The 20,556-nt window shown below is 37.2% G+C and overlaps 1 protein-coding gene across 1 annotated transcript in view; it reads left to right on the forward strand.

Moving 5' to 3' along the window:
- Positions 1-10,302: 10,302 nt before the first annotated feature.
- The window catches only part of fgd5b (FYVE, RhoGEF and PH domain containing 5b), a 69,037-nt gene continuing 58,783 nt past the window's right edge, over positions 10,303-20,556 (forward strand). Inside the window, exons 1-2 of the mRNA XM_088917372.1 lie at positions 10,303-10,641; positions 15,981-18,906. Of these exons, the coding sequence (XP_088773498.1) occupies positions 10,632-10,641; positions 15,981-18,906 (2,936 nt within the window). The 5' untranslated portion in view covers positions 10,303-10,631. The remainder of the gene's footprint in view (positions 10,642-15,980; positions 18,907-20,556) is intronic.

The following is a 20,556-nucleotide window of genomic DNA, read 5'->3' on the forward strand; positions in this document are numbered from 1 at the left end:
AGACAGCGTTCAGATTTAGGTATGAGGGTTATGAAAGAAGAAATGCTGAATGCAATATTGTTTGTGGTTAAAATGTATTTGATTCCTGAAAAGGCAATTATTCCCCCATAACCAGGAGAAAAATTATTCATGTCAAGTAGCATTTAAAGCCTGGAATGTATACTTCGGCAAAGATAGTATTAAAGTGTGCTCTTTTTAGGTTTACTTATTTCCTACTGGACTTACTTACTGTATCTGGTGTAGACTGCTTTCAACAGACAGAGCCCTGCCATGTTAAAAAGGTTTTTGTCAATCCATCTTCTGTGCATCAGGAGTGCCAGAATGCCTGTCAGGCCATGTACGGTATGGGACACTGGTGTTATTGTGTCTGCTCTGTGCTGTGCCTGATATTGTGTCAAATACATGATATCAATACACATTTCATGCATGTGAACAGCATTTTACAGCCCAGAGAATCCCAAAGCACCCTTTACATATTAACCTGATTCATTCACCACTGAAGTGCATTTCCCACCTGTATGATGACAGTTACTGTCCACCCGCTGCCATGCTACACAGCAGATCAGATAAATAACTAAGAAAGGACTTTACTATTTGAATTAAGAGCAACTTAATGGTGGCTAAATTGTGAAAAGCCAGGGTTTATATGGCCAGGACACAGGGGTTAATACCCTTTTTACGAGGAGAGCCATGGGATCTTTAATGATAAAATAAGTAAGGCCCCACTTAAATGTTTCATCTAAAGGACATTGCATTGCTCCATACAGCACAAGTCTTATCCAGAATGAACAGTGTGTCATTTATTGGTCCTTCAACACTGATTACAAAAGCCACCTGTTTCTGAGATCTGAAAAGGGCAGGCTGTTAACATGATTACCAAGCCACACTATCTCAAAAGTAGGACTGCTCATTTCAATATGCTAGGGCATATTAAGATGATACTTCTTATTACCATCATCATCACCGAAGATCTGCGCTTATGCAGTTTAAAAAAAATAGAGCTGATAAACCTTTAGTTCCTATATTTTAGCCTTATTTGCTGGTTTATTCAGATTTGTATTGCGCAGCTTGTCAAGTGCTGGAAGGATTAGCAATTTATAGTGCCTAGTGATAATAAAGTATTAGTGAAAAAATAAAGCATAATAAAGCAATAGACTTAATAAAGCACAGTGAAATAAATTGTAAAATGTAAATACCTGGCAGCATTTAACATTAAGGCAATGCAGAGCGTCCCCCATTGACGTTTCATGCATTATTAAAAACCATACATACTGCAAACATGTTTTGTAAAATATTATTTGTGTTTATTGTTTTTTTATAGCGTTTCTTGGCCTTTAACAGATTCTTACAGAATAAAAAAGCTTACTAGAAGAACGGTCCTGAAGGCTCCCTTATTATGGTATTTGACAGACAAACTGTAAGGAAGCCTTCAGTCAAAGCTGCCAAGAACCGGAGACTGAGAAAAAAAAAGTCCCCATAACTATTGTGAAAGGTCAGGTAGGTCTCAGAGAAGAACAAAAACAATTACCATCTGTGTTTTCCTCCTCAGCACAACCTTAGGATCAAGTAAGCTATTATATTCAGCACATGTCATAATAACAGTTAATTTTTGGATCTTTTAGTATTTGCTAATATCTACATTGGGGAATGATATACCTTGACATTCAGCTGTATTTCCTGTCACAGTGTGCCTAGAACAAATGTTTTTTTTTCTTTGTGCAAAACATAAATATTTATTGTACTTTCAAGGCAGTGAAAACATATTTTGGCTTTTCCAGTTTATTTGCTCCACTGCAACATGAATGGGCTCCGTTTCACACAATAGATCGTGATGACAGAAATGAGTATGTTTGCACGCTCACACTAGCTGCGTTCATAAACATGCTATGTACTGTAGCTACTGTTTTTGTGTTTATATACTCAGCTGGTGGATGTTTTGTGTTTAAGAAAAAAAACAGCAGCACTGAAAATATTATTAATCCTAATAAAATGTTCTGGACATTAACAGGGATCTTGTTCAAGTGAACACAGTGCCGTGGCAAATTCTAATGGAGTCAATACTACTTTCACACTCCCAGGAGCTCTAATGCTCCAGCACATAGGAAACTAATAAGAAAACCAGGTACCCCGACAGATATACAGGAAAACAGAAGCTGTTCTCATTTCAGAATTCAGGCTTTTGTTTGTTTTTTTGGAATGAAAAATGTACGGCTTTACCTTTTTATGTTATTTTTTGAATTAATAAGACACTGTGGTGCATTTAAGTACAGTAGCAGAGGACAGGCACTATCTGCATTAGATTAAATCCCTCCAACAGTTAATACTCACTATAATCAGAGCAGTGTGATAACTGGTTTGGGGCTACTAACACATCAGACAGAATGGCGCATTTGAACAAATTTATCTCCTGTTTTAAATGCAAGGTTTGCCACATTCAATAAAAACATTAAGACTATTAATACTTCCACAAGATACACTATCCAGGCTCATAAATCATTTAACAGTTTAATTTTTGCCCGGTGGTTCACCATCTTTCTTGCTGGAAGAAATAATAGGACAACACCAAGATAATTTATATAAACAAAGAAAATTTACATTTCTTATCCTGAAATCCAACCCCCTGCCTTCCCACTAAAAATCTGCAAACAGTCAGAGGAAACAGTAAATCAGGAGAGATTTATTTTTAAGACAGTTTGATTTTGATCACAGCTAGTTTGTAGGTCGACACTCCTGAAATGCAGAGTTCTGCAAGGTCTTTGACAAGAAAGCATAGGCAGCTGGCAAATCCAGGTGGAACGGTGAGCATTTGTATCGTATGAGCTGTATGAAGATGAGGTTTGACGTAATAGCTCAGCAAATTTATTGGAATATTAAAGAATTGCCATTTAAAAGACCTGCTGTACAACTGCCCATTTCCCGGTTATTTCTCTGGAGAAGTAGGATTTGCTGAAATCTTCTTAAGCCTTTTCAGAGGTCAAAGACTACCTTACCAGTGACTTTTGCTGTGACATCGTGCTGACTGACACAAACATGATTTTTTATCACCTTTCAAGTTTCATGTTCCAACTTTATAAAGTCACCAAATAGAATATTTATGCACATCCTCAAGTCAAGATATCATTTAACTTTTTTGCTATTTTTTGTTTGCACGTCTTCTCAATCCAGAAAGATTTTGCGTTGTGGTGTGTTTTCTTTCTGCGACTAGCTTACAGAATGAAGCAATGAATCTGACAATAAAGTGAACCTACTTTTTTACTCACAGAAAAATAATAGGCAATTATTTAATCAGTCTTTTAATTTATGTGTTACAATTTTTAGTAATGGTTCAAACCAGTCTACAACCCAGTATAATTTAGGGTACTCCTCAGAGCGGTGACAAAAATAGGTATTGTATCTACAGAACATTAATTAACTCTGGCACATAAATTTATTATTGTGGAGGTAGGGTGTGAAGGTTCAGAGTGCATCTCATTTAGCAAATTCATTGTACATTTTTAAATTAGACCACACAATCCCTTCAAGATTGAATTATCCTTAGGAATTAATATTAGTGCATACGCTTCTGCAGTTGAGTTTCAAACAATGCATATTCCAGTATTCAATAAACTGTACTGTTGCAGCAATCAACATGCATTTTCAATTGCTACTGTTTTTTTTTGTCCATTCAGATCCAAGGCTAAGTTTAATCCTTATTCATATTAGGATGTTTTCTCAAAGTCAACACAAAATGGCATTGTTATTTTTAGGAACTACTAAAATTCTTCATTTTTGGAAAAATGAAACAAAAAACTGAACAGCTGAACTGCCTTGTAAAAAAAACCAATAACATGCCCTTTTTGTAATGGAACATGCAGAACTGTGTGTTTTATTCCAGCCACATGAGCAAACACAATGGATTTTTGAATCTCTCTAATTAGCATCAATGCCATGAACATTGTCATGGTGAAAAAAAGCCATGGCCTCCTGAAAAACAGTCTTGGAGGACTCTTGGTGGCGTATGATATTTATGTTGTGCCCTATTACTGAAACAATTGGCTTAAAACTATAAGCCTTCTAAATATCTGAGTGTGGGAGAGAAGGGATATAATTGCTTCATATGTTAGTAGCACAGCCAAGCAGAAGGAGAATAAAGCTGCATCCGTTACATTTTAATAAAGGGTACCGTTATTGATTGGCTACAGGAGCTGTACTCCAGTGGGAATTCTCTTTTTTCCCCATTTAAAAATGCTGACTTTCAGGTCTGCCTATTTATTATAGAGTGGTACCACTATCACCACAAAGTACTTTGAAGTAATATTTAGATAAAAAAACAAAGCCTGTTTCTTTTATGTTTTTTTTGCCATAGGCACACTACCATATTTAACCCCAATATACCATATTGTTCCCACCCTCTGTTCACAGTCCTGCTTGTCTATTCAAATGGCTAATAAATCAATAACTGTAACTCCTTTGAATATTTGTAAAAAAAAATAGGAGTTTTTTTTTTACATGCCCACATTTGCAGGTGTTTTCTCTGGTTTCCTCTCACAGTCTAAAGACATATTGGTAGGTTAATGGGCTTCTGGGAAAAGACCTGTGGACTGGTGTCCAATCTGGGGTGTATCCTGTCTTGTACCAATTACTTGCCAGGCTCCCTATAACTCTTTATTGGATAAAGTGGTTGGATGGATGGGTGTTATAAGTAAACTACCCTTCATTAAAGACTTAGATAACATGGTGGCTCTGGCTCCCGGCTCTTGGGTTCTGGGTTTGATTGTGGACTGTGGCTCATTTGGTGAAGTGCTTCCATCTTCTACTAGTTTCTGCCTGGATTTTCTCCAGGTACTCCACATCCTTTCCCACAGCTTAAAGACATATTGCCCAGGTTAATTGGTAGTTCTAAACTGGAACTGGTCACTATATGGGTGTGTGAGTGAAAGCTTGTACAGTATGTGTGATCTTTGTGATAGGCTGTTGTCCCATTCAGGGATTTGTGCCTTTCCGCTCTGCTGTTGGGTCATATTCTTGCTCAGCATGAACCTCAAGGGATAAACAGTACAGTTGCAGCTGCTGAGCATTGATGGATGGGCAAACTCTTATTATTATGTTATGTTATTTTATGTTATTCCCTTTATGTTTTCTAAGGCTTTACAGAAGATTTAAAACGTGCGATTCCTGTCTATTCTCAGAAAGAAATGAAAATCCCAGCCAATATGGATCCTCAGAAAGTTGTATTTTTACTCCGAATAACTCACAACCCTTAAATGCTATCTTGTGAGGGAAAGGAAACAAAAGCACACATATTTGGTGTATCTATTGTAAAAGGAAGTCAAATTCCCAAATTATACTCAATGGCAAAAATATGAAAACCCTTAAAAAAAATAACAACTCGGCAAGCAGCCATAACAGCTTTAACAATCTTGTAGAGGAGCAGTGCTTGGGATTCTGGACTCGTAACTGGAAGGTCGTGGATTAATATCCCAGGTTTGACACTGCTGTTGTACCCTAGAGCAAGGTACTTCACTTGAACCATTGCAGTAAAATACCCAGCTGCATAAATAAGTGCAAAACTAAGTCACTTCGGGTACAGGTGTCAGTCGAAATTGGTCAGGATTGCTTTCAAGGCTAGAGGTTTGTCCGCTGCTAAAATCAGCCACATTCGCCCTGCTGCTGAGAACATTAGCTCATTTTATAGGACTCCTAACAGTTTGTCCAGCGGATCTATTTTTATATCCTTAGGAAAAAATACAACTAAAATTTGTTATTTCACTCTGCGCTTTTTTTAGCTACAGTATATGCTTCCTACGCAGCGTCGATCTAATGGAGCTGACTTGGCATTCACAGGCTTATTTTTGGTATTAAGAAAGTGAGGGTTGGACGTTTGTTTCTTTGGAGTTGTGATTTGAATCTTTGTTTTGCGTGTCAGTGACCCTTTCAAGGGAACTTCCTGTGGCTGATGCGTTCCAACAACTTGTTTTCCTCATGACGTTACTAACACAATATCAGAGGTACCCAACAGACAGAATGACACCACCGTACTTTACAAAGCTAAACTGCACTAACAATAAGGAAGCTCAAGTCCTGATCTGAAAACATGTTTTCATCTGTGGCACATCTGGAGCACTATTTACCAAGAAAAAAAACACATTTTGTCTAGCACAATTCATTGTGCCATTGTGCATTTATTTTTCCCCCAAAAGGGCCTGAAAAGAAAACATATTTTTTGCCAAACACCCCAAAGGTCATGTTTAGCAGCACCAAATGTTTTGCTCTGTCATCGTGAGACTTGCTTATTGTTATGAACATCTTGTCATGAATATGTGTATTATTAAAAAAATCACTCGGCAAAATATATTTTTTTAACTTGACATACACTATGGTAGAAAGAAAGTACTTAGCAACCAGGTTAATACATTTATTTTCTTATTTCAGCATTCAGTTTTAGGCTGTTAAAGAAAAATGTTTTAAAAATATTTTAATATTTGTTTCAAAGTGATTATTTTTTTAACTACACAGATCAGTAATCAATTCTAGAAATTCACATTCACATAGAGGTAATAAATGACTGTAATAATAAATAACTGATAATAATGAAAATGATGGTAATAAAATAACCCCAACAATCTGAAACCCACAACATCTTCTGTAAATGGGAGGTTTTCAAAGATTGGAGCACAGTCTTGCTTTATTTCAATATTTTCATATGTTCCACATTTCAGTTTTGTGACAGTTTATATGGGCTGGATGTGTTCATTTCTAATGTCGTTATAGGCACATTGAAGAATTTGTGGCTTGGTGTAGGTAAAGACCAAAAACATTTTAAATAATTAGAATTCAGAGGTGAGAGAAATAAATGTATAAATAAACTTAAAAATATTATCTATCATTTGTGTTTCTTTCCAGGTAAATAGTAAAACCGTTTTGTTTAAATCTGACAAAGGTGTTACTGCTTTATAGCCACACTGACCCTTGTATCAAAGACACTCACTTGTACATTCAGAGATCTTATGTGTGACCAGTAACTTCACAGCAACATTTAAAGTGAAAAGTGACTGGTGTTATTGAAGCTGAGCAGCCTTCAAAGAGTCCCTACTGTATACAAAGCTCATCACCCATCAGATGATGCTGTTTAATTTTTTGTAGCATGAGGCGACACATTTTTGCTCAAATTGCCGCTTATAGTCAGAACCAGAAAATAACACAGCCTGGGTTCCACCTTGTTTTATCTAGGCTGTTAAAGATTCAAAGTTAATCATAAAGTTCTCTTTTTTGCAAGAGTCTAGACTTTGAATATTTAAACTCCAAAACTGTCTTTGATGTGAGGTTTTTGTCTATCTCCAGGAGGATGCATAAGAAATAAGACCGTACATTTGGAAATTGAGTGGTCTCGCCTTACTCCCAGTGCTTCCAGGATAGGCATTGGATTGCTGTGATGCTCAACAAACATAAGCAGCTTTCTGATAGTAGATTGATGGAAGACTATAAAAGTGTTTAATTTATTTTCTGATTTTCTGATCACATGCAGTATTTCACCCAGCCTGATGTTGAATGGCCAAACCAATCATATATTTTCTAATCCCTTCATCTAAAACAGGGACATGGCAAGCAACAGGCACAAGGCAGGATACACCCTGCATGGGACACCAGTGCATCGCAGAGCACAAAGACCCAAACACACACATGCCCACCAGTGCCATTTATCCCAGAAGCCAGTGAACCTACCATTCTTTAGATTGTGGGAGGAAACCTACACACACAGGAAGAACATGAAAAACTCCACAAAGATAGCGCCCCAGGAATCTGTGCTATCCCATGGCCAAACCACTGTTCTTTAATCTCACATTTGGTGCAGTAAGACAACAAAGTATTCATTTCAAGTATTATAGCTTAAAAACAACTTGTCCTGTCGGTATTATAATAATCATACCTATTTATACTTCTGTTTTTACATTGTCCAGTCCAATCCATTTAAACTCTCCTCCATAATTTGAGTTGAAGTTTCATTGCAATGTCTTTAAAGCTGCAGATGTCATTTCTACAGTTACTTTCTCCTCCAATCTCCTCCAGCAGCTTTTTGGAATGTCAGCTGCCTGGAGAAATTAAAACCAAATGATCTAGTCAGGGAATGGTGGAAGGAAAAATGAGCAGTCCAGTCATGCAACATTCCTGGCAACCTATGGATTTTTTTATAGGTCTTGGATAGTTTTTCAATTTGTGAATGTATTCTACTTTCATTTTTTTATTCATTAAAAAAAATTCAAAAGTGCCATGCAGAACTTCACCATCTAATGTGGAATGGAAGGCTTGGATTGTGTCCCTTCTCAAAAACTAAGAACTCTCCCTTGTCCTGGTTCAGTTCCAGATCTTCCTGATGTTCAATAGTTCATCCTTTAATATTCAGAGCAATACTGAATTCCCCAAAGGTGCAGGGCTTGCTCTAGTTGATTTGAATAATGAGGTTTTCCAGACGTTCATGTTTTTCACAAATGTTTTGGGAAGAGTGGTATAACAATAGTTTTATTTTAATGCCGTGGCAATGTGTGGTATGTTGCAGTAATGCTGACGTAAAAATGTGGATGTCACATGTACAGTAGCACTTGTCACATTATCAACATCCAAGCATATATTTTCTATACTGTTTTCTATACTTCTATACTGTATATGATTTGAAAGAAAGACCAAAGTGTTATCTGGTTCCTTTTTCTTATGTGACAAGAACATACTTGGCCCTATGTTTATGTAAATTGTATATTCATTTACAGTTTTCTAGTAAGATGTGACACAAAATGCAAAATGTGCAAAATATATAATATACGGAAGACCCAGGACCGTCAAAAAGTAACTGTATCTTTACCTCGAGTAATTGTATGTGTAAAGCTGATTGAATAATTATAACTATAAAATACATGGCATTTGAATTTATTATCAAAGTCTGGGGGAACTGAATGTATTTTTAGGAAAATGTTGTTCCAGGTGTAGAAGTTGTTTGTCACTGTGACATTCAGAACCACAAAATGTCAACGCGCAGTTCTCGTTATGGTACATTATAGTACCCTAAGGGGTTAAACCATGCCAGGTCTGTCCATCTGTTGCTAAGGAAGTGGTGCCTGTAGTGCAGGAAACAGAGAGAACAGTTTCCTGTTATGAAGCAAGGTTTTAAAGGACTGTTTTCCTCCAATCAGACAACAGATGTATGGACAGGAAACCCAGGCTTATAATGACAAAGACTACTGGTATCCTAGAGAAACTGTTTTTAGCAAAGTATGTTGGAACTCCAAGCATTTAGGAAAGATTTCAATGAAAAATTTCTTCGACCAGCATTAAAACCCCAAACACCCATTGGCAGCATCAGTTTCATTTGTATGAAATCACTTAAGGTGATCACACTTACATTTTATCACTGATAGTGATTACTGGTAGAAACCATGTTATTGGTATGCTTGAATTACACTGTTGTTTCATTATAAACTACAGGATGCTGACTCAAAAGCAGATTCACCACTTTTGACAATCTTTTGAGTCCAAATGAATATTTTCTTTAAGCCTTAGAAAATACTCCTGATATTTATATACGGTATACTGTACTCATTCCCTGCAGTTTATAAAATGTAAATATTACTTAATCAAAGCATCACCATTTAAATCCAAAGTGTTGTAATCCGTCAAATTATCCTCTTCTTATGTTATGTGGGTTCCTTTACTAGTGGTTACCAAAACATTAAAAATTATTTTATATTGCATAACCCTAGTCACAAAGATAAATATATTCCAGAACGCGGTAGTTTCTCATTTTAGATGTATTCTAAACACCATTTGTGTTACAGATATTTGTAATTAACATGCAGATGACATATGTTGCATAATATTTTTGGCTAATCTAAATTTCACATCATTGCACTGAAGCTATAAAACATTTTTTCATTCCAATATTCCCTACTAACTTCTGTGAGATAAACGGAAAACAAGCCAGAAGACAGTTAATTATAGTCTGAAAATATGGAAGAGAATCAACGAGGATGGAATGCGTTCCAGGTGAGTTAATCAAGCCTATTAAAAAAATGGTTTTAGAACTTTACCACTGATTACTTGATTGGAAGGCATGACAACTCCTCTCGCTGTTCTGAGACTCAAGCGCCTCAAGTGCAAATTCTTATTCTGAACCGGGGAATACCGCGTTGTGTTATACATGAACAGTACAGTAAGTCACTGAGACATCTCTCGGCACTCTTCGCATTTGCAAGAGGTGTGGGTTCTGTCTCTTTAAACCAGAATTGGTTTTGCCTGAATCTGAGCAATTTACTTTGGTTTACAATCCCTGACTGAGCAAAAGAGCTTCCTCTTCAGGAAACGAAGGGAAATGCCTCCTGCAGCCAGAGCTCCGAACGCTAGCGCACTCAGCACCACTTCAGCAAATGCGATGTGCACTTGGAGAGCTGAGGACCTTAACAGTTTAGGAGAAACCAAAATGACGGAGAGATAAAGGGTTGGAAAAGATGATATTTTCAGTGACTTTTGACCATACAACTTCTTTTACTTCTGTTGGAATTTTCTAGGATAAGTTTCTTGAGTCTTTTGGATGTAACCCTGCGCGCAAAGAATCGGGAGGTGTAATGTTGTGAAGAGACTACAGCAGATGCGGATGGTGTCCCAATATGAATACAGGTAAGTACTTTTCCAAAGACGATTGGTCATTTACTTACCAAAAAGAATATCGCGAAATTAAGCTATTGCATATTTATACAATTGTAAATTGTTGACCTCAGAAACATTAAGCTGTCTCTTTTATAAAAAATCAGAGAACGAAATTTAATGAATGAATTTCTCTCTGAATGAGAGATATATAATGTTTGGTTTTGGGTTTTGTGTAATTTTGAAGTTTTATCTCTAACGAGTAGTTCTGAACTAATACCCGCATTTAAGTTAAATAAAATCTCTGTTTCTTCTTGGAGTATCAGAACGGGACATAGATAATTAGGTGATTTCATGCCGATTTACATTCACTTGGAATTTACATGAAAAGAAACAAAAAAAATAAAGAGGACAATCAAATATACACCTTTTCTTGAAATTGTGAGTTCCTTAATCTATGGGAAGGAAAAGACATCAAGCTGTTGTGTTATGAAAGTAAGGTTATTTGTTCTTTATATAACTGAGGAAAAACAAAAACAAAAAAAAACTCCTGTAGTAAAAGCGTTATTATGATGATCTGCCGCTATATTTCTTGTAGAAGTACCATTTTGTGGTTCTTGTTATATAAACACTGAGTTCCTGAGGCTCTTTCATTAATTAAGTGATTCGTGTAAATGTACTACAATGAAATACTGCGCTTCCAGTACCTATTTCAGGGAGACCTGTACTAAACACCTACAGTACAGTAGCTGGACATTAGCACTAAACTAGTGTTTCTATTGTTTCTTTTTAAGTCACCCTTCTATAAAATACTACGTCACTAAGGAGCCCTTTTTCAAAATATCACCAAATTAAATATTTACAAATGCATTTATTATGCATTAAAGCGCCTATTAATTGCATTACATTTAAAGCAGAACTACCGATCAACTAATCCAAAGTGCTGCTGAGGCTTAAGTTTGTTGATTTTGCCGTTGGGGTGGTAGTTTTACCTTTGTTTTGAGGAGGCTTAGTGCTATATGTCAGTATCTTGCATCTGAGCTATTAACTGTATGTACAGGTACAGTACATGCACATATTATGTATTATGTAACATATCGTATTCTCCATATGCAACGTTTGCTGTCCCACAAGCTCCCAGCCCAAATCATGCATCATATTCTGAATGTTTTGAACATTATGATGTCTTATTAATCTTTAACAATCACTTATTTTATAATTCTTATTTCATATATACACTCTTTGATAGTCTAAACTCAACCAGTTATTCAATGTGAGCAAAAGGTTTAATAAAATGATATCTTATGCACATTTGGCTTAAATATTATTTCCAAAAATCATGTTGAAAAGTTTTTTATGATTGCAACATCCAGCCAACCCTAATCTTCCCGTAGTAATAATTACGACTGAGAATATTAAAACTGTCCAAAAGCTGTTTCCAATATTACAGGCCTATAAAATATTAAGAAACCTAAAAAGTTGTGTATTATATTATATTTATTATATATTATATTTATTTAGTTATTCCGTAGCTACAGCATTATGAGTGAAATACACCTTTAGTGAAGGAGAAGAATTTTCCAGCACATGTATTTTGTCTTTATCAATCTGCATAAAAAGCCCATTTTTAAATTATTTAGTGTATTGTGTCACATTTCAGAATGAACCTTACATGTCACCTATTGAATTTTGAGGAAAAAATAGTTAAAGATAGCATCAGAAAAGGAAGTAGAAATTTAGGGGCATTTGTTTGTATACAGTCCCACCAAACAATGATGTGGTGATGTCCATACAAATTACTTTTTATGATCCAGATAGCCGTCTTCTTTTACATCTAAAAGTGACAAGCATATTAGTTTTGACTATTTCCATCCTGCCTGGAGTTTAATCTTAGTGAGAATTGGAGCAGTAATTTGAATGAGAGTCAATGGAAAGGTCCCAAAAAGGTAAAAATAAAAATGTGTATGAGGAGGTTAAGAATCTGCAAAAGATTACAAAAAGATTATTTTGTATTCCTAGTGGTATGGCTGTTCCCTGCAATAAATAAAAAAGAAGCAAGTTGCATTTCAGATAAGGCTGATATATTGTACGATATTCCATTTATTGGAATGGTGATCCTGCCTTTTGTTTGCTTAGCAATCAATTTTAGCAATAATTTTCTTAACATTTACAATAATAAAAGCAGAACAGAGAAAAAAAAATCTTAACCTCTGGAACTGGGATTCAGAAATTAACTGTGCGATGAAGAGAAACATAAAAGTGTCTTGCCATTCCTCTGAATCACCACAGAACTGGTGAGAAACATCCTCCCTCACAATTCAGTCTTCCTGTAGACTGTATAGTAATTATGGCAATCTGTGCTCCTACTGTATGTCAATCTATAGAGGTGATAGTTATAAAGGTGTTGTTTATCACAATGTGAACCTGAGATCATATCCTGTGGACTTCATCTCCAAGGTCTAGTTCGTTTCAATGCCAGTTTTATTCTCTTCATTTGCATTCTTGCTATTTATCTTGTATTGCCTTTCGTGTGATTTTCTGTTGTTATTTCTGCTTTCATTGTTCTTTCTCTATGCTGACTAACCCTTCCAGCAAAAACACATTCTGAGTAGACTTCTCTTACAGAGAATCAGAGGAAGTGACAGCTGGAAGTACATTGATCTTATAATGTTTTGCTTAGCTAAGGGACAATAGCCATGGTCTTCTATGACAAAGTATCTTTAGTGGTCATGTACTGTAGTAAAGACCTCTGTTTAACTTTTCATTCAAAGCAATACCTCCCTACATCACAGTGTCACCATACTGGGAGATTGGTTTAAAAATTCTGGTCCGGCTACAATGTAGTGACTCTGCTCTTGCTGCCATTGTCTCATTATTACCATGTTTTGTAAGTTGTTTTCTGTCTTTTGCATATCTTTGTCTGTCTTTTAGCAGCAGTAACCTCCACCAAACGTTTCTTGTAGCTGCTGATGAGACATAAGCATTTTAGACCATTCCTCCTTACAAAACTCTTTCAGTTCATTGATATTTCTGGGATTCCTTGCATGAACAGTTCTCGTCAGGTCACAGGTCACAAATTTTGTTCTCTTTAAACCATTTTGTTGTTCATTTACTCCTGTGTTTCGGGTCATTGTCCTGTTGCATCACCCAACTTCTATTAAGCTTCAGGTGACAGACCACTACCCTGACATTCTGCAAAATTTCCAGATACAATTTTGAATTCATTGTTCCCTCTATGATAGCAGGCTGTCAAGGCCCTGAGGCAGCAAAGCAGCCCCAAACCATGATGCTCCCTCCACCATACTTCACGGTTGGGATAAGGTTTTGGTGTTGGTGTGCAGTGCTTTTTTTCTTCCAAACATGCGTGTTTCTGCCAAAGAGTTCAACTTTTGTCTCATCCGTCCACAAAACATTGTCCCAGAAGCGTTGTGGAACATCCAGGTGGTCTTTTGCAAACTTGAGTAGTGCAGCAATGTTTTTTTTTGGAGAGCAGTGGTTTCTTCCGTGGTGTCCTTCCATTAACACCATTCTTGTTCAGTGTTTTTCTTATAGTGGACACATGAACAGAGACTTTGGCACGTTCAAGAGATTTTTTGCAAGTCCTTTGCCATTACCCTAGGGTTCTTTTTCACCTCCTTCAGCATTGCACACTGCACTCTTGCCGTGATCTTTGCAGGGCACCCACTCCTAGGGAGAATAGCAACAGTATTGAATTTCTTCCATTTGTAGACAATTGGTCTTACTGTGGATGGATGAACACCCAGGCCTTTAGAAATGCTTTTGTAGCCTTTTCCAGCTTTATGCATCTCTACAATTCTTCTTCTAAGGTCCTCTGATATTTCTTTTGATCGGGGCATGGTTCACATGAACACCTCTTTCTTGAGAAGAACAGACTCTGTCAGTAACCAACCTTTGTGTGCCTTTTTTATAGGACGGGGCACCTCCAACCCACACCTCCAATCTCATCTCATAGTTGAAGTTGATCTCATGTGACTTAGTTAAAGATCAGACCACATTTTTATGAGTAGTTAATGCAGAAATCCAGGTAATTCCAAAGGGTTCACAAACTTTTTCTTGCAACTGTATATGTTAAAATAATAAATCAGAAATCTCACAACCCCAGCTATTAGCTACTATTGGCAGTTATGGGGATATTTGTTACATGGGCTGTCAGATTCTGTCATCTAGAGAAATATTACAGTAGCTATTATTTACAAGTGAGGTCTTTTTCCACAAAGTCACAATAAGTTTTCTATAAAAAAATTGCAAGGTATGTTTTTCACAACTATTTGTTGCTGAGTTTATATTTTTAATATTCAGTTTCTGCTGTTTATGGAATTCAGGTGTACATTGTCTTAAAGTTAGAAATATCCATAGTTACAACACACACTCTTGAAATGTTCTTGCAGTAGTTTCACAATTCAAACTACTGTCCAAAGGCTAAGTAATACTGATACATTAGGTTGAATGATGTATTTTTTTACCATATATTTTCTTAATTTAAGTGGTATAAGAATTATCCTTTTACTGCAGACTGTTATATCATTTTAAATGTTAAAATGATATCAACTTAATATCAAAATGCACTTTAGGAAATATTTCATACTAAACCTTCATGTTTTAATGATTATATTATGATTGAGTATGTGTTAAGTGTTACAATGATGAATATTATATACCAGATTTATAAAGATATTTCTACAGTGCTTTACAATAAAGGTGAAATTTAACATTTATTATACTGCAATTAGAAGTTAGAAGAAGTAGTGGTATAAAAATTAGAGATAAATTCAGAGCAGGGTAGAGAAATCTACAGAGGTAATTTGCATAAAGGGTTGTCTACTTTTAGGCCTCAGTGGGCCACAGGCCATGTTTGTTTTAAAAAACATTCAGAATTGTTTACTATGTGTCAGTCATACATGGGAGAGGTCCTGGACTAATGTCTGGGGTTGTGTAGGTCAGGACCGAGGCGTGTTTACAGAGCTGTGCAGGAATCTGGTGTCTGCTGGCATCATGCCTGGCTGTAGTCAGTACCATTGCAGTTTGCATTATACAAGTATTTTAAGAATGATTTGACAGAACACAGCTTTATTGAGTATTAATTACCATTTTTTGTTAAAGTAGTTTTACATCAACTAACCTTTAGATGCTCTTTTTATGCAGGAATTATTAAATAAACTTCAGTTTATTATTTAAAATATTTATGAGTTCAGTAAAAAAAAGAGTATTTCATTCCTTCAATGTGCCCTTATTTATTTGCTCTCTTACGATTATGTAGTTTTTAAAAAGATTGGAACATGATAATTGATAATGGAAGTGTCATTATGATCAGCAGACATTTAGGGAGCTAATGTTTTTTTCTCTCTTTTCAGATTATAAGAAGCCACCCCTAGCACCAAAACCAAAGATTCTTAGTCACCTGACTTCTAAGTTGCCTTCATCACTGATGTCAAAACCTTGCTCCTCAGCCCGGGGTCCCAAGCCTCCTATTGCTCCCAAACCAAAGCTTCTGCAGGACTCGGATGAAAAGTGTTGCTTGTATACGAACAATAGCCTCAACAGGTGCTCCAATGGCATGTTACTGTGCTCTGAAGAGGACTTCAATCAAGAGAATGAGTCTGACAGTTTTCAGATAACAGGTGATGGCTATATTCTGTTGTCTGACAATGAGCAGCTTACAGATGAAGGAGAGGAATGTGACAATGAGGAGCTGGAGGAGACAATGCTGGAGCTGTGTTCTGATGCTGTGGCCCTTGGTTCTAGTGACAACGGAGAGGAACTTGAACAGGATGAAGAGGGGGGTGAGGGAAATTTAATGGACCCTGTTGACGCTGAAGGCACTGATAGAATGGAAAGTGCTGAAATTAGTAACGCTGAATATGGGGAGATAACTGAACCAGCATGCTGTGGTTCACATGAAACGCTTGAGGCTGATGATGAACTTTCAGAAATTGCTGAAGCTTGTGATAATGAGGAAGTGAACAAATCCTCTGAACATCAACCTCATCAGGCAAATGAAGATTATGAATTAGTAGACACCCAGCAGGGTGCTGAGGTTGATGAAGAATTAAGTCAAGATGCAGGAAATGATGCCAAGAGAGAGGCTGTTGAGGAATGCCTCAGTGATAATACCCCGGCTATCAATGCTCGGTGTGGAATTGCTGAAGAGGATGATGCACCTGGTGCATTTTCACAAGAGTCTGCGACTTTTTATGAAGAAACACAAGATCCCAAAGACGAAGAGGGTGATTTAATGAACAACAATTGTGAGGATCTTTTAGAAAGTGAAGAACATCAGGACAATCAGTGTGCTGTGTCTTTTGAAACTTCATTTTCGGAGAAGCAGGAGAATGAGATCTCTGTAGATTTTGCTTCAGTTGGTAAACAAGAAATTCTTGCAGACCAAATAAATGATTCCAGTGTCTCAGAAGCGGCTGAGGATAGTATTATAGGCAATGAGCCCATTGCAGATGTGGAAAATAATTTGGAAAATGAGGCAAAACCTGAGGAGAAATATAATGATAACGAAACCTTTAAAGTCTTGAGCTCTGAAGAACAGGCACCTATGAACACCACCGATAATGTTTCATTAGAGGCTATAGCTGATGTTGAGGAAATCCAGGCTAACATTGTAGGAGACACAACTGAAGAAACCATTGACTCTTTACAGTTTAGTTCTGAGATTCAATCTCCTCTGACAGAATTAATGCCTGAAATTGAAGTCAGTGAGCCTGTTGAAGATGCTAGTGAATTAGATGGATCTGTCTCTCAGGAAGCAGAGGATTTAGAAGCAGTTGAATGTATTCCACCTGAGGACCTTATTGAAGTACCTGAAGCAGACAACCTCATGGAACCTGACCAAGACAAAACAGAAGTAGATGCTGACTGTACTGAAGGAGAGGGTGAAGGTCTTAGTAGTCAGAGCATTAACCAAGCTCAGAATGAACCATGTGCTATGACAGTTCCAGGAGACATAGATGTGATAAGGATAGATGAACTGATCAATAGGCAGGCATTAACAGACACTTCAGATATTTTTGGGGATGACATAGACTTTGAAGGCCTTATTGTGCCTTACTTGGAGGAAACAGACACGGACAGAGCAGAAGATACCATCAGTGATGAGCACGTCTATGAAGAGGCTGGACTTGACACTGAAGGAGAAAACCTGAACTTTATTTCTCTGGACAGAAAGAGTATTGTAACGAGAACTAGGTCTCTTTCTGGTAAAGTGCCTGGTTATGTGCCTGAGACTGTGCCTGAGGAAACTGGCCCTGAATCCGATATGCTCCAATCCAATGAATATTGCACAGTGGCCTTAGATAAAAGTGGTAACCCACTCAGTGATCACGAACAGCTAGAGATAAACCGAATGATTCCATCCAAGCCAAGGCGTTTTATTTTATATCCTCGGTCATACTCTGTTGAAGGTCGGGATATGCCAATGTCTGTTTTTAGAGAGAATGATAGTTCGACAGGGGAGGATGGCAGAATGAAGAGAAAGGATGACAACCTTTCCTTGCCCTGCTTTATTGGATCATCTGGTAGCTTCTCTCAGAGAAGTCACCTTCCATCCAGTGGTATGTCCACTCCAACCTCAGTTGTCGACATCCCTCCTCCCTTTGAATTAGCATACATCACCAAGAAACCAATCACTAAAAGCTCCCCGTCGCTTTTAATTGAGAGTGACTCTGCAGACAAACAAAAAAAGAAAAAATCTTCATTCAAACGTTTCCTAACTCTAAAGTTTAAGAAGAAAACGGAAAACAAGGTGCACGTAGATGTGAACGTCTCTTCTTCTAGGTCTTCTTCTGAGTCAAGCCACCATGGGCCCTTAAGAGTCCTAGAACTTGACAGAAGGAGCCTTGGCAGTTCACCACAACTAAAATCTCGGTCGGGGAAGCCATGGGCATTAGACTCGCCATCTACCTTTCTCTTCTACAAGGACAGCAAGAGGAAAGGAACTCCAAAGACATTCAGCAGGAGTGTATCGAGAGTGGAATCGTTTGAGGACCGATCAAGGCCTCCATTTATGCCCCTTCCCTTGACCAAACCCAGATCCATATCTTTCCCCAACGCAGATACATCAGATTATGAGAACATTCCCGCCATGAACTCCGATTATGAAAATATCCAAATCCCTCCGAGGAGACCCACCCGAACAGGAACGTTTACGGAGTTTTTCGAGGATCCTAGCAGGGCGCTTTCTTCTGCCAATGAGAACGATGGCTATGTGGACATGAGCAGCTTTACCGGGTTTGAAAGCAAACCTCAAACACCCGACCAGGAATCCGAAAGGTACTGTAAACTGTTATGTAAGACCTGTTAACTTTGCTTCTGCAGTGGAGATGGAAAAAGTGTTACATTTGCTTTCGGTCTTGACTTGAAGCCACCTTGTTGAATTGCTGTCTCCCAGAGAAAGTGCTTTTAATATAATCAGAGAAAAGCAAAGGTAACTTATGGTGAAAGCAAACTGTCACAATGAACATAGTAAGAAACAAAATTATCCCCTTTTCTTTATGTCAAGTTCACTTTTATGTAAAAATGATGTAAAAAAATGTTTCTTTTTTGACATCAGACTACCATTTAGGGCTAATCGCTTTATTAGTGTTCTTCAAAAAATGTTTTTCCTTTATGATTATCTAACCTTTACAATTTAATTTAAACAATGAATGTTTCAGCTCTTAGATCCCAGTTTCTCCTGCTTTCTAACCATATAAATCCTTCCTATGTGCTGTTATGTGCCTATTCCTTATTAGACAGCCCTTTTCTTTTCCTTTCCCACTTGGATCTTATGTGATTTATTAAAGGCAGAGCAGTTCTTGAGGGTATGTTGACAATCTTCCAGAAAAGATCTTAAGATTTAGCTCTAGGAACTTGTGAACTTCAGTAAGAATTTACAAAAACTGAAAATAAAAGCAACCTGGATAGCTGAATGCAATACAAGTGTGATTTTGACAATAAATGTTTTTAAATGTTTATTTCAAATAAACTTCTGGAAGGAAACACTGCCAGGTAGAATGAGCATAATATCCAAATTTTAAGGATGCAAAATATCATATAACACTGAGCCAGAAGAAACTGATATCCAAATAAAGAACCTATGCTTACCTACTGTACTTTTACTAAATTATGCATTTAGTAGAATAATTTAAATACCTGCAAAGTTATGTACAGTATAGTATAATTTTATAATAATGTTATAATGTTCCTTTATTAGCCCTATACAATTTCTTGCATTAGGAATTCATCTTTTCGCATACCCCAGCTTGCTCTCCATGAGACACAGACACACAGACAGGGAGAGAAGCTTGGGGTTAGAGCGCAGGGTCAGCCATTGTACAGTGCCCCTGGCGCAGTTGGGGTTTAGGGCCTTGCTCAGGGGCCTAGAGGAGTAGGATTCCTCTGCCGGCTGTGGGATTTGAACTGGCAACCTTCCAGTCACAGGCACAGATCCTTAGCCACAGAGCCACCGCTCCGCCAATGTATTATAGTATAATACATTGCTTAATTGTAGCAGCTCGTTTTTTTACACGTACTTTGAATTAGCATGTTGTCTTCACTTTGTTTTAAAGACAGTCAACTGAGCTAAAATAAGAAAAGAAGGAAAAATATGGATACTCCTCATTTGCTATAAGGCATGTCTTAAGTTTAAAAGCAAAATGCATTCTGAAATAGGTCTGTTTCATTGTGGCTTTCATTGGTGGTGAAGTTGCAATTTGATTCTTACGTTGTTCTCTGTGACTTTTAAATAGCAGGTGGTGAAAAGCACTTTCTCTGAAGAGGGAGACACTTATATGAGGGAAATCCTATCAAATATGGGAAAACCTGGGGTAAACAGCTAGGAGACATTTTTTTCACTTTGCTACTGGTGTACTTTCCAATGAATTGTCTGCTAGACTCTGATGTTTATTGAATGTCTCACTAAAAAAGAATTTCAATAATCAC

The sequence above is a fragment of the Atractosteus spatula genome, chromosome 5, assembly GCF_055471065.1.
Source record: "Atractosteus spatula isolate fAtrSpa1 chromosome 5, fAtrSpa1.hap1, whole genome shotgun sequence".
Taxonomy (NCBI): Eukaryota; Metazoa; Chordata; class Actinopteri; order Semionotiformes; family Lepisosteidae; genus Atractosteus; species Atractosteus spatula.